The 25,248-nt window shown below is 39.8% G+C and overlaps 1 protein-coding gene across 1 annotated transcript in view; it reads right to left on the bottom strand.

Moving 5' to 3' along the window:
• Nucleotides 1-4,334: 4,334 nt before the first annotated feature.
• Nucleotides 4,335-25,248, bottom strand: part of LOC109913295 (peripheral-type benzodiazepine receptor-associated protein 1-like) — a 208,984-nt gene continuing 188,070 nt past the window's right edge. Inside the window, 7 exon segments of the mRNA XM_048612371.1 lie at nucleotides 4,335-6,083; nucleotides 12,613-12,747; nucleotides 14,762-14,833; nucleotides 18,960-19,063; nucleotides 21,076-21,111; nucleotides 21,293-21,361; nucleotides 23,499-23,667. Coding sequence (XP_048468328.1) covers nucleotides 5,898-6,083; nucleotides 12,613-12,747; nucleotides 14,762-14,833; nucleotides 18,960-19,063; nucleotides 21,076-21,111; nucleotides 21,293-21,361; nucleotides 23,499-23,667 — 771 coding nt within the window. The 3' untranslated portion in view covers nucleotides 4,335-5,897.

Raw genomic sequence — 25,248 nt, 5'->3', positions numbered from 1 at the left:
CACAATAACTTAAAAAGAACTCAAGTGAGTGCAGAGAGCAGAAATAAATTTCATCCCAATGTAAGTAGATTGTGCTGTGAAGCAAGATTTCCTGACAATCTGGGAGAATTGGCAAATCTAGGCCAGATCATGTATTGTAAAGCCTCAGCAAAATCATTTCATCTTGTGACTATGTACTGCCATTAGCTTTGTTAATAAACATGACTATATTACCTAGGCATTGAAATTAGAATTAAGTGCTCTTGTTATTAATGAGATCAGTTTTATAGACTGAATGACCTTTTTCATTGTTTATAAGTCGGTCACAAAATGTGAGCATTTATTATCTATCTCTGATTGCCTTTGAGAATTTTGCAGTCCAAAATCAACATTGAATATCTCAATTTTCACCAGTTTACAAAGTCTAGGTGTGCTTCAATTGTGATAAAAGCTGTGCTGTGGAGTTTACATTCACTGTTTGGGGATGGAAAGGAGCCGGAACTTCATGCTGAGATCCGTGTTTCAAACACACTTTGTCTCTTTCATTCCCACCCACCCACATTGCATGGCAACCAAGAAATATTTTGCATAATTTTCTCTGATTAATGAAGTTCTATTGCAATCATTTCTTTCAAGAAAAATATTAAAAGTGATCAAACACTTGCTGGTTTGGAATAATCGAGTTGATAGCTGGACAGGAAGTAGAAAGTGGGAATTCTGTGGTATATCAATAAAAATCATTGCCTGGTCAGACCTCACCCAGCTGCCTCAGTTAGGGACAGAGTGTAAGAGCCTTTAAGTTTCAGTTACAATTACTAATAAACATTGTCTAATGGTTGGACAAACTCCCAACCATTTCAATAAACTTGGGACAGTACATAGTTAGAAACTTGGAAAGACCACATAACGCATAAACAGGCCGAAGATCACAACTCCCCAAGGCTTCTGCTACAACCAACCTAAAATTACAAGGGCTTCAATCTCTTCTCTCTGTGACTTAACTGTGATGCTTCACTATCAATGCATTGAGAAAAGCCAATTTTTAGCATTGGGATAACCAAATGCTGTGCCTAAAGCCCCTCATTTAAAAAATCTGACCAAAATTTCACACCTCTTTATTTGGATTTTTATCACTAATTTTGCTATTCATATAATTTACCAACTCCATGTGGTGCTACTCAATGTTCACATTGGTACTAGTTGTGACATATAAGCAGCTAGTGTAATTAGGTCTGAAGTGACGACATAGTGACTAATCTCACTAAAGCCTGCAAATTCCTACAGCCAGGAGAGGACAGAGCTCAATAAGGGAAAGGTTGAGAACTGGCTGGAGCCATCCTGACAGATGCTGAGATAGTAATACCCTAGCAGCCCTGTGGGGAGGGACACAATTACCACAGACAGTTACATTGAAGAATCCCAAACAAAGCAATGGCAGCTTAGGATCTCAAAGCTCCTCTGGAAATGTTGCTATTTCTGACACAATTGCCCATTCCAGCTCAAGTTTTCTGCTTGGCATAAGCAAACTGGGATCAGAAATTTTCCTTGAGAGCAGTCACTATTTATCCAAAACTCTCAACTATGAAGATCGCCTCCAAGGTTCCAATGGTCCTGACCCCTCTATCAGTGCGTATAGACCAATGGTCTCATTCCCACTTGCACTGCGGCTTTCTGGTTTCATTCTTGCCAATGCTGTATATTCTCCAGTTTCAGTCCCCTATTACTCTACTCTCTGTGGGCTCATTCATAAGGTTTCCTGTAGACTTGCCTCACTGTTACTGCACTCCATTTGATTTCACTCCAGCTCTCTGTTTTCCCAATCATTTCATTCTCACTTTCATTGCAGTCTCACCCAACATTGTCAATGTACTCCCATGTGAACTTTCTCAAACTGTCCCTATATTCCCTAAGGTCTTGCCCCATTGTGAATAGTATCAAAGTCCTGGGAGAGGGAGTGCTGTACACAGTGCAAAACACCAAGGCCCATGTTCCAGGGGAGTCCAGGTTCACGTTGTCCTTTTCTATGCAAAGATCAATACTGTGCATCACTAATTACATTCTTCTGATAAATGGACTCTTATTTTCTATTGTGTCCTGCTTCTTTCCTCCATGAGTGACAAGTGGGCATTAGAGGTCAAGTACCACAGAGCCGTGGACCTGCCTACATGAGATTTCAGCTTTCCATTGTCCATGGTGCTGAACATCAATGCAGCACCCACAAATGATTGGTTGAGCTGGTCTGGCACAAATTGGGACAGACATGCTGGTAATTGGAGGAGGCGTGAAATACTGGATACATAACATGACGTTTTGGGAAGCCAAAATTTAATTGCAAGTCTAAAATCTGGTCAGTTCCTCTGGACTTTACACAAACTGTTTTGTATACACCAAGAATTTTGGAATTTAAAAAATGGATCATATTTAATTCATCATTTCTCCATTCAAATTCCTCACCTACTTAGACCTATAAAATGCAACTTGCTGTAGCATCCATACAGCACCAGAGTATGGAATATGCATGTTAATGATCCCGAATACCCAGCTCTTTGCAGTAACTGCTGATTGTGATCATATGGACTTCATTATTCAAAACCTGTAACTTTGAATGACCTCTCTGGTATTGTTCCCAAAACTAAAAATAGGAAATGAATAGCTGATCGACAGGTGACAGCTGTTGTTCTTTTATACACATGGGTGATTTGTGTATATAGGACTTTATAGGTGATAGATTCCAAGTGCAGAAACCAGGTCATTGTTTAATGAATAAAAGTGCAGTGCATTCCCTTTAGAAGTGTTGGTACTGTTAGTCAGGAATTCCATAACATGTATAATTTATCTGATGTAGTAATCCACATTTTATATTCCACGGTGCTCAGCTCTGTGTTGAAGAGTTGTTCTTGACTCCAAATTACAAACAACAGATGGAACACCAGTTACCTTCCTTTGAGTCAAAAGATATGAAGTGAAAGTTTTAGTTGTTCAAACGATTTCTGGAAAGACTCTTGGGCAGAGCATGAAAATGAATATGGTACAGAGTGTTTTGATGGCCTCATTATAGTCAGTGTCTATATGTAGGATAACATAGTAAATTCCATTATGATCAATTTGGTATTGTGTGCAAAGATTTATTTTATGCATTCATGTGATGTGTGCATTGCTGGCTTAGCTGACATTTATTGCTCCATCCCTAATTGCTTTCGAGAAAATGGCAGTTAGCTGCCTTATTGAATTTCTAAAGTCCTGGGGGTGTAGGGGTAGCCTCAGTGCTGTTAAGAAATGAGTTCTAAGATTTTAACCCAGCTGGAGTGAAGTAACGGTGATCTATTTCCAAGTCAGGATATTGCGTGATGGGGAGGGGAATTTACATGTGGGGGCGTTCCTGCCAGATGGTAGAGGTCACAAGTTTGGAAGGTGTGCAGGTAAGTTTGGTGACTTGCTGCAGTGCATCTCGTAGATGGTACATTGTGCTATTATTGTGCATCAATGGTGAAGGGAGTGTCAATCAAGTGGACCACTCTGTTGCAGATCGTGTCAAGCTTCTCAAGTATTGTTGGAACTACATCCATCCAGGTAACTTGAGAGCCTTCTGTCACACTCCTGACTTTTGCCTTGTGGACAGTGGAGAGGCTTTGGAGCCATAGGAAGTTAGTTACTCACAGCAGAATTCCTTACCTCTAACATGCTTTTGTAGCCACAGTATGTGTATGGCTGGTCAGTTTAGTTTCTGGCTATGGAAACCGGGGATGTTAATAGCGCAGAATCCAATGATGGTAATGTCATTGAACATCGAGCAGAAATGGTTGGATTTTCTCTTTCTGGAGGTAGTTGTTGTCAGGCTTTTGTGTAGCATGAATATTATTTGCCACTTATCAGCCCTAATCTGGATATTGTCCAGGTCCTGCTGTATTCGGACATGGACTGCTTCAGTATTTGAGGAGTTGCTGAACATTGTGCAAGCATCACCAAATATCTGAGGGCAGGTCATTGATGGAACAGCTGCAGGTGGTTCAGCCTACCACAATATTCTTGTGGAAGCCCTTCAATGATATCCATGGGCTGAGATGATTGACTTTCAAGAACTACAGCCACGTTCCTTCGTGCTAGGAATTGAAATTCCAGAGCAAACAGAATGATTAAACTCAGTTAAATTTAATTATTTAATATTGTTGCATACTGAGATCAATGGGGCCAGGAATCACGAAAAGGACCTAGCACATGGTTTCTCTCCATGGCCCTCCCTCCTGACATTCCGTATTTCTGCTTCATAGCCTGGCTCACCCCACCATAGCCTCTCTATAATTATTCCTGCATTCCCTTCCCACCGGTTTAAAATAATTACTAAAATGCATAGGCAGTTTCTGTGAAAATAGACTTTATTTCAGTAAAAACATTTCTATGTAGAAACAAGGGAAAAGCATTTAACAGTAAGGGCTTGGCCCTGTTTATAACTGTCCTCCATGCAAAGCACAGCCGGACTTGATCCCAATGATGCATGCAAAACGAGAGGTGAAAATATTTATAAATGTCACAAACAATCATATAAACTCTTCTTTACAAAATCTTGACTGTATATTACAAAGTGGCGTGCTAGAATTTAAACATGATGGCAATTCTTTAAGGTATGAAAATAAGTTTCTGTTTTATGTGTGACAGCTGCTCAGGAGCCTGGAGCACAGAATGTAAATGTGCACAATCTGAGGGTGTCAGCTGAAAACTGGCAGGGTATTGTGGCTTGGCATCTGAAAATCCACTTTTCTTGTTTAGAAATCCATTAAGCTGTCTTTCTTGAATAAGGCAAAGGACAAACTTTCCAATTACTCACCTTTAGCAATATAATAGATCAGATCACAAATATATGGACACTTTGCACACTTGTGATTTCAGGCAAAGTCGTTATCTTCCAGTTTTGCACCTAACTGTCTAGACTTTGAACAGTCTGTTTGAAAATTTCTAACATACAAACAGGACTCCAGAAGTCTGATATCAGTCATGGAATAATATATCTCCATTTACTTCTATATTTCATGAAATAGAGCCATTTTTAAAACCATTTCAGTGAACACCAGCCCTGATTGTAAATCCCTGCCCTGCACCTGTGCCATTTTGGGACTTGGTAAATGGTTACAACTCTAGACACAAAGTGACTGCTGATAACAAGGGAATAGAACTCACCAGTGTGCAACTCCATAAAGAATGGACCAGTGAGACAACACTGGGTAACAAACTGGTGATCACATCACAATTTCCTTATCAGTCAGGTACCACCTGTCTGAGACTGAAGTTTACGAAATGCAGAGATTTATACCTCTGCAAATCTTAAGCAATATTGTCATGTAGCTACTTGAAGTGAACAGCTCTGTGCTCTTAAGCAGTAACTGGAGCATCAATGCATGAACCATATTAGTGACAGGTCTTCCAACAGTTAAGAAATGAGGTGATCTGAAACTAGATATTTCCAGTTGGGTGAAAATTCATGGTTTGTAATTATTACCATCTGTAAAAAGGCATTCTCTTCTCACGGTTTTACAGGATTAAAGCTCAGCAGGGAGATTAGATTTTCTGGCCAATCATTCTTTCAATCACAGTAAAGGGACGGTGGAAATACCTTTAGGTTTTGCAGTGGTCAGGGTTCTGCATCAGTGGATGTGATCCTATTTGATGTCAACAAATCCACTCAGTTTCCAATCATTTCTAAGGTCCTGCACCATCTGAAGTGATATACTGGATTCAAGATGAAGTAACTCCCTGTTACTGGAGGTTGAATGGGCGTTACTCTCCATTACTGGATCCCAGGTGGGAGTTACTCTGCTGCTGGAAGCGAGGTGAGAGTTACAACGTTACTAGATCCAAGATCAGGTCACTCTCTTTTACTGGATCCCAAGTAGGAGTACTTGCTACTATAGGATCCCATTTTTAAGTTACTCTCTTTTACTGGATCCCAACCTTTTGAACAGTTTCTTTCCTTTGGAAAAAAACCCCTTTTTCTTCTTGTTATTGGAGACATTCTCACTGCATCCCTGATTGTCCAAACACAATCCTGTGACAGCAGGATAATCGGTTTCTTGCACAACAGGCTGTACAGCCGCAGCTTCATCCAAGCTCAGCTGAGGGAAGAAAATCAGGACAAATGTTATGGATGTCAGACAGAAGACAGCAAGAGACACACTCCACAATACACACTTGTTGCAATCTGAACTGACACTTCAAACTGAAGACAAATGATATTGCATCAAACTTGGCTGATTCTGACCTTACGTCAATAACTAGTTATCCCACAGGCATTCAAACTCTGTAAACCTTGGCACAATTATCTCAATCTCTATTTAAACTCTGTCAGATATTTTTCTGCTCAAACTATTCATCACCCTTATCAGAAATGTATTGAAATGTTTCGCAATAACATAGCCAGTGTTCTTGCACTGGAAACATCAAAATGTTGATATTTTATGCTTAACATCATCTAACAATGGGATGAATGACCAGTTGAATTTCATGTAGTAATAGTTGTGAGAAAGGCTGGACATTATATCAAAATATCAGAAGAATTCCCTGTTGTTCTGTGAAAAGTGTTTTTTCATATCGACCTGAACCAGGAAGTAACTGAGCTCTGTCAGCTAATAAGATTGGCTTTTGTCTTGTATAAATCCTGTAACCTCACCTATCATAATCTCCCCACAGTGACCCTGATTATCAGAAATGGCTGATTTTTTTATTCTGGCATTCTGCTTAAAATCAAAAGGCAGAATTGGATGCTTATCAGTTCTCTTCCATTTCTCTCCTCTGAGTCATTTCTGTCAGCTAACAACAACAATTCTTCTGACATTCACTCATATCTCCCACACAAATATAATTTGTTAAAACAACTCTCCTTTAGCTTGTCATTTATGTCTCTGGAAAGATTACTTTCTTTTCTTATGCTAATGGCTGGGACCTTAAATGAACTTCCTCTTAAAGATGATGTTTCAGAGCAGAACAATGGCAAATCTAATCACAGGTCCATGGGATTTCATTGCTGTTTTTCACTTTCAGTATTTCGCCCCACATTCCCACCAGCATTCAGATATTTACTTTATGAAATAAGACCATCAGTGAAAGAATACCCCAGTCAGCCCCATCCAGCCTGTTCTACCATTCAGTATGATCATCCAGTTCAATGCCTTTTTCCAACATTATCTCCATATCACTTTACATCATAGGTATTAAGAAATTGTCAGTCTCGACTTTAGACATAGTTATGGAGCGTTCTCAGCCCTCTGGGGCAGAGAATTCCAGAGATTCACAAGTGTCTGAATAAAAAACTCATCTTGTTCCTAAGGGGCTCCCCCTTTATTTTTAAATAGCTTGCCCTGATTCTAGGCTTCCCAGCCAGAAGAAACATCTTAGTTGCATCTATCCTGTCTATCCCTTTAAGTATTTTGTAGGTTTCAATGAGATCAGCTCTCATTCTTCGAAACTCCAGAGAATACAGACTGAATTTTCCTTCTCAGGAAAGTCCTACCATCCTAGTGACCAGTCTGCTGAACCTTCATTGCACTTCCTATATAATATCCTTCTTAAGATAAAAAGCCCAAAACCACACATAGTTCTCCAGGTAAGGGTAAGGGGATTGAAGCTGCATGCACTACTCTAAGTGTGAAAATTGGCCAGCAATTAAAAAATGAAGACTTGAAAAACACTTAATGCTGATTTAGTATTTGTTTTATGCAACCAACCCAAAAATTTTAATTTAAGAATACTTACATTTTAAAATTAATTGCTTTGATTTTTGTTAACTACTTAAAAAGAAATTCTCACATTAATTGTTGCAGAGTGGAAGCACATTAGCTTTTAATGTGAAACTGCCTCTCTTCTATGTTGGTCTTGCTCGCTATCTGATTTACTCTGTTGGTTGCTTTCTGTCTCTGTGCAGAAGAAACTGTTTTGCATCAATGTAATGTACACAACTGAGACACAAGCATGCAAGCACACAAAAGAAATTGGCTCAGATTAATTAATTGAGATTAAAAGGGATAACACATATCAAAAGCTGCCCCTGCTGAAGGTACAGGGTAATTGAATTTATTTGCTTCTATTAATCTGAATACAATGGGAATTGTACATTTCTTACACAACAATTTCACTTTTCTGCACTTTACCTTCTGTCACTCTCTCAAAGAGGGCAAAGAGTGGGGAAAATGGGAGACAAGATGAGAAATGGGGTAGTTCTGTCTCATACCTTGTCCAATAAAGAACAGATAGACACGAAACTAGTGTTGCCCAAAGAAGAGCTGATCAGAAGTACTAGGCATCAACTAACATAGTGCACTGTTATCTCAAAATAGACAATCAACTGATTGGCACAGCTCATCTCAGATGGTAAGAGATTCATTGTTATAAATAGTCAATAACTCCATCACCAATGCATCATGTGAATACCAGAATGGAGTAGGGCGAACCTTGGTCTTCTAATAATTTCCTGCTCCACGTATCAAGAGAGCAGGAAACACTGTGAATTCTGTGATAACTTTTGATTCTGGATAGACACTGTTCGAGTTTACACATCTGTAATACTTGCGAACCTGAACCACAAACACAGCATTTTTATCACGGACCTTGAAGACTGTAAGACAGTGTAGCCACGTAATGCTGCAAATTATCCAAAAAGCAATGGCTGTACAGTGTTAGCCAGTCACAACAGGATCATGCAAAGCAAGTGAGAGGCTGTTATTAGCCATGACCCAGGTTAATAAATCTCCTATCAGCAATAATCATATAATGCTGTCAGCAACTTACGCTACTGAAGATACCTCTGCTGTCAGATCTTCTGTACCTCACACTCTAGCTACTCTGCAATATAGCCATCTCACCCTCATCAGCCAACATCTCCCCTTTTAATTCTCCTAGTGATTCACCAGTAAAGAAGAAAACATAATTGTAAGCCAGGTTTGAAAGCTGATTTCATGCACTGGATTACTCCCTTACCTGTTACATTCCATTAACATTGTGAAGTTGAAGTCATATACCATCGAAACATTAATTTGAATTAACTTCAACTGTTTCCACTTCCGAATCATTGATGCTATTGGAAACTGCAAACCTGCCTCTTTAGTCAGTAAAATATCAGAAGCAATGTCAGGACTGATAGCAATCCGGAAGGAACCAGCAAATAGGAGTGAGAAATCTAGCTAGAACTGACTGAAGGGTGAGAAGTAAAAATAGAAAATGCAAAAAAAAAAGTACACAGCTTGTCAGACTGAATCCATTTCAGGCTGATGACCTCTTGTCAGTGATCAAAATGTTCCCAGCATTTTCTGTTTTTATTTCAGATGCCCTCATCCGCAGTATCTTACTTTTGTATTAAGGGTGACACGTCCTACTGTAACTAACCCGAGTGTGAATGATACAGCCAAGCACTTGTATGATCCAGTTACTGGTATCTAGCATTACTGCAGGTGAAGTGCACACATGAAGTCCCACATTTGCAGCCGGTTCAAAGGACAGAGTCAAAAGAGCATAATACAGGCAAACCTGCCAAGTCTTACCCTTAATCTGGTGTGAGAGATTTTATTACATTTAAATATTTTTCTTGTGAATCATAGAAAATCCCAAATTTTTGACCGAATTCTGCAATTTTGCAGTTGCTGTTTGTTCTAGGAATGGTCTGATGTTGAGGAATCTTCGACTTAGGCTCATTCATGATCGGCTTTGAGAGCTACAGAGCTCTCACATTAAGATTATGCATCTGCCAAGCAGCACCAGATTAATCTCTAGTTTGTGCTGTGCAGTGGAGCAGAGCAGATTAGGAAATTACTGGGATTGGAAACTGAAGCTGCAGTAACTCACGCCAGAGCTCGCTGCTCCATCCCTCGACATCACTGGCTATCCAAACACATCTTAATTACCCTATGAATTTAAGCTAATTTCTGAAAATGTAGGAATCTGAGCACATTGAAAATCTGATTATATCTCAAATAGCTTACTTAACTAGTCAACTAAGTATCCTTGTAGTCACATATTTACCAATACCGATTTATTGGATCTCTATCACAAATTTCCTAATCATTTCCTTTTTGGTTTATGTTTGCAAAATGTCATTGTTAATAAAGCTGCTCAATATACTCTCTGGGCTGAATTTTCATTCCTGCAGGGGAGTTGAGTCAGACATGAGAGAAAGTACTTTGAATGGTCTGATTTTCATTCCGGGGGGATGGGGGCTATGCATTAATTAGGGACAGGCCTGCCATCACAGGAAATCATTTAGAGACATCGCATTGTGCCAGTGTGACCTTTTTTAAAGGCATGTCTCAGTGCTCTGGCATTTCAAATCCATCTTGAAACAACCAATAAAACGAAAAACAGCCCACAAGCCTTCACAAACCCCACACATGCTCAAGGCATCATCCGTATTAACTTATGCGATCCACCCAGCCTTATGGCCTCTCATATCCTCCAGGCCAACCTATGCACATGACCATGGTTCCTCATACTCTCCATGCCAAGCTATGCCCCTCTATCCACCACTAACCCCTATCCACCCATGGCCTCTAATACCCACATGTTAACTCAGTGCCAAGTCATGACTTCCCATTCGTCACTATAATCTCTTATTATCTTGATGTCAACTTAGAGCCAATTGAAGACGTCCAATCTTTCCTTTAGTGCTTTATTCCCAGCCTGCCAACTTAGTGTCAATTTATGGCTGTATGATTTTTCCAGAATTTAAAGGGCAGGATATTTAAATAATTTAACAGCTTGAAAGTTCCAAAGACCTTATCCACATATGTATACTGATATCTAATCTTTCCAATCCCAAAGAAGAATGGGTCCTCTCCCAAAAGGGAAGCTGTGTACTCCCAAAGAGTTATCTGACCTTATCACAGAACTCCAGTAGGTTTAGACACTTGCCCCAAATGTTTTGTTTCAGAAATCTGGATGAGCAAAATTGCTTCTGTTTGCAGGCAGCCACAGTTTTAGAAGAACTACTGTCTCTCCGAACTGTCGATGTGTGAAATATCTTCTATCCCATTTCTACCAATGACCCCACCCAACCCCTCACTCCCAATAACCCAGCAAAAATATGAGAGTTCCGGTGTTGTGGCTGGGAATTCTGGAGTCTGGGTTCCGGCACCCTTTGGCTGAGGCACAAACGTTTCTGAATTCACAACAATTCAGCCCTCAGAGTTCACCTGTGTCACTCTCAATCTCTTTGATACTTATGGTTTCAGGTGTGCCTCTGAATGAAATACTCTCTCAGTCTATGAGGAAGAATTCTGACTTTGACTTAATTCTTTTCTTTTAGCACAACAGCTTAGATCAATGCATTGATGGCCAAGAGGAATCAAAATGCAGATGATGGGCAGCCTATTGAATGGTTACATTACCCTGAAGTGCTAGTAGGACAGGAAGGACAGATAGGTATTGTTAAAATTTGACTGAGATATAGAAAATATTGTACTATTTAGAAGAATTTCCCAAGGCTGTGGATGTTTCCTCTAACTCTGTTCTTTGCACCAGTGCTGTGCTTGCCACAGAAATGCAGCTCCTTCTGGTGTGCATGCTGCAATGCAAGGATAGTGCCTGAAAGCTGCAGCAGTATCTTCAGCAACATAAACTTACAAAGCTTCCCGGATGCTAATTACCGCTTGAAATGAACAGTCTTCCTCTGTAGCCATAGAAAAAGGTAGAGAAACAGAAATATTACAACAAAAGAAAGTGAAACAGCTAAAACAAGAGAGTAAATGAACAAAAGAACTTTATAAGAACGAGCTGCTCCAATCAGGCCTGACTACTGCTCAAGCATGGATCATTATGTCCAATAGAACCCAGCCAGCTCATCATCTGAAGTGAATAAAATGAATAATTGCAGAGTTTGAACATTTCATGAAAGGGCTGAACTGTAGAATTCTTGGGCTAAAACCTTGAAATTCACCATTCTCCAAAAAAAGGTTAACATGACAACTAAAAACTATGGATTGAGAGGAAACAACATATGAATAATTTAAATGCAGTAAGACAATAACTTTCCAAAAGTGTTGCACTTGATAATATTGAAATAACATTAAGAGGTTTGACGTAACACAGCCACCTAGTGCAAAAGTAATAAAAAAACTCACTGCAAGAATCACATAAGGTAAAATACAAGTTATCAAAGAAAAGGTCTATAATCAAAGAAAAGGTCTATAATAAAAGAAATCCTCAAAAGATTTTAATACATATAAGGAAGTGTTATCCACCCTAAAAAAATGCATCAAAAGCTCAACTTGGAAAAGACTGAAGGGTTAGATAACACATCCACTTAAAAGGGACTCAGCTACAAATAGATATGAAACCAGAGCCAAAGTTACTGTCTTCTTTAGGGAGAGACACAATGCAAATTTGCCAAATGGAAGTCCATCTATAACCCTCACTGATTGAAATGATCCCTCTCCTGATTTTCTGTCCTGCCTCACTTCCTCTTCCCAATTGATCCCTCCTCCCTTGCATACTTTGCTTCAACTATCTTTGAGCTGTTAACCCTCCTCCATCTTTGAATTAGCCTTGGTCTTGAATTCCTTTGTGCAGAGACCATTAGTAATGTTACATATTGCGTCCAATATTTCACAATAGGAGTACATCATTTGTTTTTTTACGTAATACAGGATGTGCTGCGTTTACCTGTTTTTCTTTGTGTGTTACAGTTGGAGGAAGTCTCGACGTGATATGCCCAGCAGCTGGTTCCACTGTCTCCCCCCCAGCTATCACCTCCAGGAAGTTGGATGGTGCAAGCCCATGTAGTCCATTTAGGTCACCCTAGAAGGAGACAACACAGAAACCTGTTACATACTGCTCAGCCAACTATATTAATCATGTCACCTGAGTGGAGACAAGATTCAAATATCCGTGTAGGAGGGGAAACTTAGGAGTACAACAACCAATCTAATAAACCCCTCAAGTCTTGGCAGCCCAGTATGTTTTACATTGTTGCAGTCCTGGTGTTTTCGAAAAGGTTCCTTTTAGCGCTGCTTGCTGTTGGATTAGTTCAAACCTAACGTCAGTATCAGCAACTTGAGCGAGGGGGTCAGGGATGAAAATGCCTTACACAGCCTGTAAGGTTCTGCTAATGGCGTGCTACCAGTCCAAGACAACCGCAAGCCTTTAAAATTGCTTTGAACATCCCTTTCCCAAAATAGGTTGACACTATTAGTCCGACTGTTTCAAATATCAAACAGGACTCAGGTCCCAGGGAACATTTCCTGTTTATTTGACCAGAAAAACCTTCATTAACAAGTAAAATTAAATGCTGGTAACGCTTAGCAGAACAGGCAATATTGGTGGATAGAAACAAAATGAACACTTCATGTTGATGATCTTTCATCAAATAATAGTTTACGAGCAAATGAAAAGATCCAGGAAAGGTCTGTGCTAAGTCTGAGAGGCAGGAGAGCTTAAGTAATAAAGATTCATGGCACAAAAACCAAAGAAATAGGCAAGGCAACAGAAGATTTACCCATGCAAGGGATGAATGGCTGGCTATCAGACATTTGAATATCTGGCTAAATTAAGAAAGAAATTTGAAAAACTAAACCAGCAAAAAAAAGTTTGAGAAAATGGAGTTTATGATTTAAAATTGTTCAACTCATTGTCAAGTACAGAGGCCTATAGAATGCTGAGTTAAAAGATTAGGTGCTGTCCCTTAAGCATGCATTGAGTTTCACTAGAAAACTGCACCAGACCAGGAATGGATAGATCATGTAGGAGAAAGGTGGGGAATTAAAATGATTGGGACAAGAAGTTCAGGGTCATACTTGCAGATTGACCAGAAGTGACTAAATGGGTGTATGGTCTCCCCAGCATAGTGGAGAGCACATTGTGAGTAACAAATGCATATGCTCAAGGCATGGTGGCTCAGTGAAGTAGTACTGCTACTTCACTGCACCAGGGACCCTGGTGTGATTTCACCCATGGACAACTGTCAACCTGGAGTTTGCACATTCTCCCCATGTCTGTGTGGATTTCCTTCCATAGTCCAAAGATGTGTAGGTTAGGTGGATTGGCCATGCTAAATTGCCCATTGTGTCCAGGGATGTGCAGGCTAGGTGGGCTAGCTATGGGAAATGCAGGGTTATGGGGGTGGGGTGTGGGTCTGAATGGGGTGCTCTTTGGAGGTTTGGTGTGGATTCAATGGGCTGAATGGTCTGCTACCACACTGCAGGGATTCTATAGATAAGTAGAATTCTGTTTTGCATGAAACTGCTACAGTCTATGTTGAAATACCCAAAGTTTCATTAGACAGGGATTTCCAGGATTTTGATCAAAGGCATATAGGAGTAATGACATATTTCAAAGTCAGGAAGTAATATGGCTTGGAGGGTAAGTGTTTCCATGCAACAGTTGCCCTGTTCTTCCGGGTGGTAGAAGTTGCAGATTTGAAAACTATTGTTGAAGTAGTCTTGGAAAGTTGCTGCAACACATTAGATATATTATGTATAATTTATACAGAGTACACTGATGTTGGAGGAAGTGGAATGTTTAAGATGGTGGGTGAGGTGCCAAACTAGCAAACTGCTTTGGCCTGAATGGTGTTGAGGTTCGTGAGTGTTTTGGTTTTGGAGCTGCACACTTCCAGACAAGTGGCGAAGATTCCATCGGATTCCTGACATTAGGCTTGTAGGTGGCAAAGGCTTTGGTCCAGGAAGGCAAGCTACTTAGCACAGAAAGTGTGCATCGCTGTATCGGTAGCATAAATGAGAGTTTGGGGCTGACTTCTTTGAACTGACAAGTCTAAACAGCTAACATATTGCTTGAGACATCTGCACAGGCTTACATAATAAAAACCGTCCTCATCCATGTCCCCGTAAACAGTAATGATGTCACCAGCACTAAATGTCAGCTCAGCCTGTAACATAAAAAAAAAGCACAGATTCAATTTAGGATTTGGCCACCACTGACTGGAATCCACAATTAAGGAATAACAGTGGAACATTCAAAAAGTCACAATGCAACAAGCAGAGTCAACATGAAAGGTAAATCATATTTGACAAATTTATGAGAGTTCTTTGATGATGTAACAAACTGGGAGGCTAAAGAGGAACAGGCAGATCTAGTGTACTTACTTAGATTTCCAAAAGACATTTGATATGATACCACATAAAAGGCAACTACACAAGATAAACGTTGATAGTGTTGAGAGTCATATACCAGTAGGATAGAGGATTAGCTAATCAAAAAGAAACAGATTCAGAATAAATTTGACATTTTCAGGATAACATACTGCAACTAGTGGAAGATCATGGGGATCAATGCTGGGCCATCAATATCATAACCCATATTAATGTGCTGGATGGGACAAAGTGTTTTACAGACAAATCTGTTGATGATGCAAGAATAGCTCATAAAGAGTTGCAAAGTGTTATTGATAGGTTAAGTAAATGGACTAAAATTTGGCAGATAGAAAATAATGCAAGAAAATGTGAGGCTATTCATTTGTTAGAAGATATAGAAAAACAGAATATTATTGAAGTGAAGAGAAACAAATTGGTACAGTACAAAGTGATTTGCATGTATTCATAAATGAACTACAAAAAATGAATGTGCAGGTGTAGTGAGTACATTAGCCTTTACTGCAAGAGGGATGGAACATAAAAGTCCTGTTACAGCAATACAGGGTCATGCTGGGGCCACATCGAGAGTACTGAATTCAGTTTTTGTTTTCTTATTTTAGGATGACTACATGTACATTAGAAGCTAATCAGGGACAGTTCACTAGGTTGACTCATGGGATGAAGGTGCTGTCTTATAAGGGAAGGTTGAACAAATTGGACTGATATACATTGCAGTTGGAATAAGGGGTGATCTTATTAAAACATAAAAGGTTCTGTGGGTGCCTGACAGCAAAGGCTGAGAAGAAGCTTCCCCTTGTGGGAGATTCTAGAACTGGGGGCACGGTTTCAGAATGAGGGATCTTGAGATTGAAATGGAGGAATTTATTCTCTGAGAGGGTATTTATCTTTGGCTTGCTCTATCTCTAAAGAGTACAGAGATTGGGTCATTGAATGTATTCAAGGTTGGCAGATTTTAGCAACAACAAGGAAGTCCAAGGTTATGTGGGGCAGGTAGCAAAATGAAATTCAGGCCACGATCAGATCAGCTACAATCTTACTCAAGGGCCAAGCAGGCTTATAAATATATGAATTAGGAGCGGGAGTAGTCAAGCCTGCCCTGACTTTTAATAAGACCATGGCTGATTTGATTGAAACCTCAAATCCACAATCCCACTGATATCCTTTCATCTCCTTAACAAGAATCAATGCACTTCTGTCTTAAAAAATATTCAAGGATTCTCTTCCTAAAAAGATGATGAAAGCACAGTTTTAAAAACTCATGGCTCTGTCGGCTATGAGCCTTCGGAACTTCTAAGTCTTTTAAATGGGTGACTCCTGATGTTTGAATAGTGACTCCTCGTTCTAGAATCTCATAGAATCTAATTTGTTTCAATCAAGTCAACTCTTACTCTTCTAAACCCCAACGCATATAAGCCCAGTCTGTTTAACTATCCCTCATAAGACAACCTGGCTATTCCAGTTTAGAGATCTTTCTCTGAACTGCATCCAAAGCATTTACATCCTCCCTTAAATAAAGTGATTAATATTGTGCACAGCACTCCACATGCAGTCTCACTGTGCCCTACATAACTTCCCTACCTTGACATTCAATTCCCCTTGTAATAAATGCTACCATTCTGTTAGAATGCAAGTAATTGGAAAAGCTAACTTTTTAGGATTCACACATGAGGGCACTCACACTTCTGCATGTTACAGCTGTGCAAACTCACACCATGTAGATAAAGTGTTTCTTTTTTATTCTTACAGCCAACTGGGACAAACTCATATTTTACCAATTATACTTCATTTGCCATGTCTTTGCCCATTCACTTAATTGATCATTATAATTTTGTAATCCCTTTGTGTCATCTTTACAGATTACTTTTCTACTTATCCTTGAGTGAGCAGTAAATACTTTCCGTCTCTTCATCCAAATAATTGATATAAATTGGTTCCTACCTCTGAGCCAGGAGACCAAAGTTTCAAGTTTCATCTGCTCCAGAGATGCAAAATAAAATCTCTGAACAGGTTGATGGGAAAATAGCTACAAACAATTGAAGTCCCGACAAAAATCTCTGTGGCACACCACTTTTTACATTTTGCCAACGTAAAAAAATGCCCATTTACACTTATTTACATTTACATTTTCATTTACATTTTCTGAAGAAGGGTCCCAACCCGAAACATCAGCTTTCCTGCTCCTCTGATGCTGCCTGGCCTGCTGTGTTCCTCCAGCCCCACACTGTGTTATCCCATTTACACCTATTTAGCTTCCTGTTAGACAACTAATCTTCTATCCATGCCAATATGCTACTCCCTACGCCACATTTTTCACAAAACCTCTGATGTGCTCCTTATTAAATGAAGGGCTGAATGGCCTACTCCTGCTCCTATTTTAAATTACTCTCTAAAGCCACCCCTTTGATCAATCTTACATGGCCTTATGTGGCTTGGTGTCATATATCACTGTGTAATATCCTTTGTCAAGAGGCTGGAAACATTATACATCAGTTTCACTTGTTTTTGTATGAGGGGTAACAAGTTAATTTCATAAAAACAGAAAGTGCTGGAGAAACTCAGCACATTCCAGCAGCATCTACACTGCCAGATCTGCTGAGTTTCTCCAGGACTTTCTGTTGTGATTTCAGATTTCCAGCATCTGCGGTATTTTGTTTGGAGCCATTAATCAGTTTTTGTTGACTAAGTTTGCTGGCTTAGGGAGCAATTTTGGCCAGCTCTCAGATCCCTTTACGATATGAAAGCCTGAGGCTGAACTGCTCAAGCAGTGATCTACTGTGCTTGCAGGCCAGGCAGTGGCCACTGTGGGATCTGGGACTGCCAGAGGGGCTTCGCTGGGAGGCAGAAGACCCATTCTCACCCGCTTGAGCCTGGCTACAGAGTCGTAAAACTACAAGGCAGACTTATTCCTGATGTATAGGCTAACAAGTGATTTTCCTTCTGTGGGGGTTGGGAGGGGGTCAGTAATAGTCACTCCACCTCTATCCCACCTATCCTTACCCGCACCTCTTTAAAAACAAGCCCCAGCCAGGACAACAGCCAAAACATCCACATTTAGAAGCGGAAGTACTACACACCAAAATATAATTTTCAGTAGACAGCACCAATGGATCATAATAGGGGCAAAGAAAATATATTTTCAATATATATTCAATATTGTTACATTTTGTGACAATCATTTATCACTCACTTTAAAACTTCTCAGGAAGCAATAAATGTCACCACAGGAGACCCAAACTGAAATGATTTGTGGTACCTCAAAGCTACTTTCAGGCACAAATGAAGACCACATATCTATCCCTGAGAATGTCACATTAGGAACACTCATACTTAAGTTCATTTGGGATAACTGCAGCGAAATATAGGTTACAGTGTGGTGCAGTAGACTGCGGGTGTTAGAAATAAAAATGGAAACAACTTGTGGGGCAATGACGCTAACAGAGTTGTGTTAATTGTGAAGAGACATTTTTTGACATTTGTGTACCTATGTTCCAAGGTCACCAAATGAAAATATAAATGGCCATGAAGATACACACAAAGACCCCAGACAATTTTTCACAGAGAAATAACCTCTGTTCATTCATTCTTTAACAGACAATTACAACCTGGAGCTCATTAGGCAAAGATTACTGAATTAACATGCACCCTGAGTCTTTAGCAGAATTTTGTAATTCTGTTGATTATGTCATCTATTTTTATGTCTACAATGTTTTGTTTCACATATGTATTGAATATTACATAGAACACCACATGGAGTCTTACTCTGTGAGTTGGACAGAACTAAATTAAATTTGGAGCTGGGAGGAAAAGAGGCCATTATTGTTGTGATGGACTTAAGGTGTTGACTTGGATTAATGTTAACCAGCTGCCAACAATATAGAGAGCTGATCAGATGCAACACACCTCAATATCCACATTAGGAGAACTTTCCCTGGGATCATAGTCAAAGACAGCCACCATTCTTCTCATAGGCAATTTCTGCTGTCCACTGCCAGGTCGACTCCGCTCTGCAAAAGAAAGGGACACTAGTGGTGAACATCTTAAAGGGTAGATTTAAAATATGGTGGAATTGTAGAAAACATAAAAATGTAAATTAAACAAGGAGAAATGATTCATTGTAACTTTCTACTTTAAAAGTGTATACTATATAGAAAGTAATTCATAAATTCCTCACTGAGAATGCACTGCAATGTTATAACGTTTATATTGATTATTTGCTTTGAATGAGAGTTTTTTTGACCTTCCTTAGGGAAAATGCACGTTTTCTAGAGTGGGTTTGTTCTACCTCCTACATTGCTAATTTATAAAATAAAGTATATGACAAGAAGCATGTTATATGGCAAGGAGGGTGAACTCACTGTCATTGCATTTCATTGGTTTCTAACCATTGAACAAACAAAATAAATAGAAACCCAGATTTTGTGATAGGAAAATAGTCATTTTAGTAACAATGACTAGAATTGCACATCAGGACCAATTGGACATTCCAACGCTGCTGACTCTGCAGAAACTGCGTGGGATATCCAACCTGGTGTATAGAACTCTCTGAAAAAGTCCGTAATTCTGAGTTAAGACCAGAGACTTTGGAGAATTCATAGTAATTTGCCTGAACAGTTAACCAGGAAAAAGTAAAGGAATTAAAACCTGCTGTGGATTCTGGTCAACTATAAAATTGACTGCACCTTCCCAAAACCCTCATGGACAGCCAACGCTTTAGACACTGACACCGACCCGTGATTTACTCCTCCCTCCCTACTACTAAACTGCTCATGGACATTCAGACTCCACAGCATCACCTTCCCAGCATCTCAACTCAACTGCCATCCCCAAAGCCTCATCTCGACTTCCATCACCGTGACTCTCCTCATTTACTTGACCTGTCATCTCCCAGTCCCAAGACCCAGTGCCTGACTCCCACCCCTGGACAACATTCAGACTTGGGCTAATAAGTAGCGAATAACATGCACGCTATATGAGTGCCAGGCAATGATCATCTCCAACAAGAGAGAATCTAACTCTGGTACCTTCACATTGAATGACATCACCATAGTTGAATTGTCCAGGATCAAAATGGACTACATCAACAAGAAATTAAACTGTACCAGCCATATAAATACTGTGGCTACAAAAGCAGGCCTGAGGCTAAGAATCCTGCAGTGAGTAACTTGCCTCCTGACTCCCCAAAGCCTTTTCCCCATCTACAAAGCTCAAGTCAGGCTTGTGATGTAATATTCCCCAATTGCCTGGATTACGGCAAGTCCAATAACATTCAAGAAACTTGACACCATCCAGGACAAAGCAGCCTGCTTAACTGATTCCACATTCACAAAGATACTCTCTTTCCACCACTGCACATTATAGCAACACTGTGTACCATCTACAAGATGCACTGCAGAAATTCACCAAGGCCACTTCACCAGTACTTCCAACTCACAAATACTAAACCATCCAGAGGGACAAGAGCAGATACATCACCACCTGCAAGTTCTCCCCAAACCACTCAGCATCCTGATTTTTGGATATATCGCTGTTCCTTCAGCGTTGTTGGGTCAAGTTCCTAAATCAAATGGACTCCAGACATTCTAGAAGGCAGCTCACCACCTCAAGGAAAATTAAGGGGACGGCAAATAAATTCTGGCCCTGCGGGCTATGACCATATCGCATGAATGAAAAAAAATACAAGCCTGAGATATTTAATTACAGTTCAGACTGGCAGAGAGGATTGTTAATAAACCTCATGAGTCAATGGGGATCACTGTAGTTACTTATTGTGTATAAAAATACAAATAAACATAAAAAGTCCTAAGGACTGCTCAATACAATTACTACATAAGTTTCCAAACATACATCCTGTCAGGTGTCCTCTGTATAACCGAATCAAAAGGGAACATTAAGTGCAATACTTCTACAACAAAGCTGATGCCACTGAATTGAGTTCTCCGTGCGTTGGAATGAATGCGATATTTTGACACTCCTGAACAGAATTTAGTTATCTATGAAGAAATAACAAGAGGCTGACCTTGTTTTCGACTGTCCTCCCACTTGTTGGATTGCACTGAAAGATCAGGGATTAATTCATTAGATGCTCGTTTTAATACAGGTCCTGTTCCATATACACCTGCACACACTAAGTGCTGTGATATTAGACAATGAATGGGAAGCGGCAAGTCAAACACTGACACGGATGTTTTCAATGGAAAAAAGCAACAAAAAGGTAAGCATGAAGTGAGACAGACCTTTTTTGGTTCGCCTTGGTTTCGGAGGAGGCGCAGTGCGGCGTGGCGGTTGAGAGAGCGTGTGGCTGCCTTCATACAGCAAAAGACGAGAGAAAAAAAAAGAGGAAATAAAGCAGCACACAGGAAGCTGAGACAGACAGAGCAGAATCATGTTAGGTTAGTAAATCAGAAGGTTTGGCCAGTACTGGGCCATTACCAATGACTGAATCAAGTTTACTTGAATATAGATTGCTGTGTACCTACCTCACTATTCAGGCCTGTGGAAACAAAGGAAAAATTAGGGCACAGTGACATTTGTGGAACACTGGGATTCCAAGGGCCATAAGCTCCACCTCTGGTACCTCAAATTGTTTCACTTTCCAAACAGCACTGTGTTGCATTTATATATTCCATACACGTAATATATTCCCCACCCCATACATTATGTGATATTGTATCGAATTGCCCAAATCCTCAGTGGGACTTCCACAAATGACTGAAGGTGCAAGGAACACATTCAAAATCTTTTCAAATAAAATTCGATTTTTTTATTTGCTTTGGTATCTCGCGGTGTTGAGGCATTCATGATTATGTTGCTTTGAAATATTCAGATTTCCGACAATTTTTATTAGCAGCAACGCCAGTATCTGAACCCCAATCATAATCACTCATTTTGCCTTAGCTCTAAGATGTCCTTTATCCCCAACCCATTCTAACTTCGCCGCCTTTATTCCTTCCAGTCACATCTACTAAAGCTACAGAATATAAACTGGCCCCTGTAACTTCTTATCTCTGCCTCCTCCTACTGTAATTGTATCTTTACACTCTACTATCAGGGACTTCAAATTCTTTCATCTATATGCAATTGTCAACTTTAACTAATGTTAAAAATTCTGCTTGTTAAGAGTGCCACCACCAACAGCACATTTATACCATTTAACATATGGACCAAAGCACTAACTGATACAGTGTGTACTGCATGTCTCAACGATATGTACACTGACACAACTGACCTGGGAAACTGAGGAAGGAGCGTATTTGAAAAGCCTTCAATTTATTGTTCTAGTTTTCAAAAGCATAGAAAGTAATTTCAGTGACCATGCAATGCCAGCTAATTCATTCACGACTTTAACCAGAACCCAGATATGGCTGCCAACATCAGCTTTGACTGGCCCTGGTCAGGTTCAACCCCACTTTTCTTTCATTAGTGTGCGTACTGCAGAAAAGTGGTCATTAATCCGTGATAAGGTTGCAAGAGGTTACATCTCTGAAGCTGTCAAGCTCACTGCAAAGTAGAACACAGCTCTTAAGCTCCAGAACAAGATTCTCGTGAAGGGTGAAAATAATTACAGCATTTCTAGCTGGGACCTGACGGGCCTCAAGTCAGCTCAGATAGGGAACTCCAGACCAAGCCATGTGCATCTCATACACACACACACACACACACACACATACATACAATGTACTGATGTCAAGTTCTCCCTTTATCTACACAGATTAGCACATTCAAGGTGAGCATCTGTTACTGCAAGCAGTCATTTATTGAGCCACTGTTAACTCAGGTTTTGGTTTTTCTAGATCTCGGACATCCCCATACTAAAGCAGCAATATTGGATTGCATGACAGTGCCGTTGAATATAATCTGACAAATACCAGCACCCACAGCTGGCCAAAGGGTCTGATAACGTAAGGCCACATAAGACCTGAATTTAAGGCATGTTGGCACCAGGTTTTAAGCTTGGGAGCCAGGAAAATTCCATTTTCAATTTGCCTATTGCCATCTGTCCAACATACGTTACCATTAGTGATTTGAAAGCAGCAGTAGATGATGTGCTGTGATGGATTTCAGCACTGGCATACTCAGCTACGAACGCTTGGTAAATTTACTCATGACTACTATTTCTTAAGAGACACATACAAATGCCTTCCCTGTTCCAAACTGTGTCAAAATTTGCCTCCTCCACACTTAACCAAACAAATGTTGCTTCATTCTTTAGTGCAACCAGTTTCAATCAGCTTCCCTGCTTTCCAGGCCAAAGTTGACTTGTTTCTAACTCCTGTTAGTAGTTCTTTTGCAGCATTAGAAAAAAATATTGAAAATGCCCAAGCATGTGAACTGGTGGCTTAGCTAATTGCTCAATATGTGACATTATATCTTAAATACATTCTACCTGAAAACAGAATGCAATAGTTACAAACAGTGATATCTGTTCAATGCACCACTCACCCAGCTTCTCCATGGACATACTGGGAGCCAGGTAACCTCTCTGTAATAGCTGCTCCATTATTCCATCATCATCCACCTGGATTTCGGAGACCATGTTGCATGGCACATAACCAGTCTGCCCAATGGCTTCTCCACGGTAAAACCCATCAGCATCCTTATCACCAAATATCTGCAATGAGATTGTTCAGACTGTCTCACTCTGACCTTCAGTTTATTAAAGATTCTCAGTTTCCTAGCCCAACCTCCTCTCGGTCTTCACACTCCACTGATGAACATATATTCCACAGGCTATCCCCACATGGAAGAAAAATTGCCAGTCACAACGTTCCTAACATCATTTCAAGAGGGAGTTAAAATTGGCTTAAATATAACAACAGCTTTGTTGACTGTCCATGCATCTGCTCCCTTGTGGTACCCTCAGAGAGGACGTGATAGGTGACTCAAGCATCTCGTGGACGTGGAGATGCGATCAGCTGAGAGAATTGCACAAGTTAAAAATTTTTGACACTGCATTTTGATAAATAATTTATTTAACCTGGAGAAAAATTCCTTCCACAATGCATCAATATAGATCAATCACACAGTGCACAAAGAAGTCAGATTATTCTTAGATCAAAGGAGATTTGGGTCAGCAGTTCACTCAAATTAGTGTAAGCAACAAAGCAGCATTGAAACAAAAATAATGGTAAAAAATGCTGACAAATTCTCAGGACCTGATAGCTTCCACTGATGTTCTAAAGAATGTGAATAAATTACAGATGCTTTATCATAAGCTTTTGTACCAGTCTCAGTTAAGGAAGTGTCTCTTTAGATTGCAAAACTGCAACTGTAACTCCATTGTTTAAGAATATTGAAAGAGAGGGAAACAAGGAAATTCTGAACCTGTTAATCTTACAAGTACTGTGGGGAAATGACTGGAATCTATAATTAGGGACAGATTGACTGAGAAATTACAGAAATCTGAGCTGCCTAAAGACAGCCAATATGGATTTGTAAAGGGCAGATCATACTTAATTGAATTTTTGGAAAAGTAATTGAAGTAGTATACATGGAAATGTCTAAGAATCGGGTTTATATAAATTGCCAAAGACATCTGATAAGGTTTCATCTCAGACGCTATGAGGTGAAATTAAAATTAATGAAATTGAAAATAAATTATTGACTTGATTAGATTAAAGGTAAAAGATAAAGTTGCCATAGTCCCAGAGAAGTAAAGGGCTGCTCTCTCATAAGACAGAAATGGCTGGTGGTGAATTTAACTTGAGGGTCAATCAAGTGGCGAGATTGAGAAGGTGGCACCTTCATGGCAACCTCAGCTAGTACAGGAATTGAACCTTTCTGTTGGCATCACTGCGAATCAAAAACCAGCCATTCAACCAACTGAGTATATCTTGCAACAATGACTGTTCAACCAAAATAGAAAGAGTCCAGGTACACATTACTAAATTTGGTTGTCAGGCATGATAAAAATTATAAATACTGAAGAAATGCAAGCCTTTATTAACTGCGGCTAGAATACAAGGGATGGAAGTTTTAAGGCAGCTGTACAAAGCCTTGGTTAGACCACAATGGGGCCATCAAACTACTGTTCTGGGCGCAGTAACTCTGATTCACCAGATTGTTACCGGTATTCCCAAGGGGTAAAATTATGAGACAAGATTGCATATGCTAGGTGAGTGTTCCCTAGAGTATCAATCATTAAGGTGCAATTTCATGAATGTTTTTGAATTTTGCAATATATTGGTAGAAT

The sequence above is a fragment of the Rhincodon typus genome, chromosome 26 (genome assembly GCF_021869965.1).
Source record: "Rhincodon typus isolate 14 chromosome 26, sRhiTyp1.1, whole genome shotgun sequence".
NCBI classification, from domain to species: Eukaryota; Metazoa; Chordata; class Chondrichthyes; order Orectolobiformes; family Rhincodontidae; genus Rhincodon; species Rhincodon typus.
This window is presented reverse-complemented; position numbering and strand designations above follow the sequence as displayed.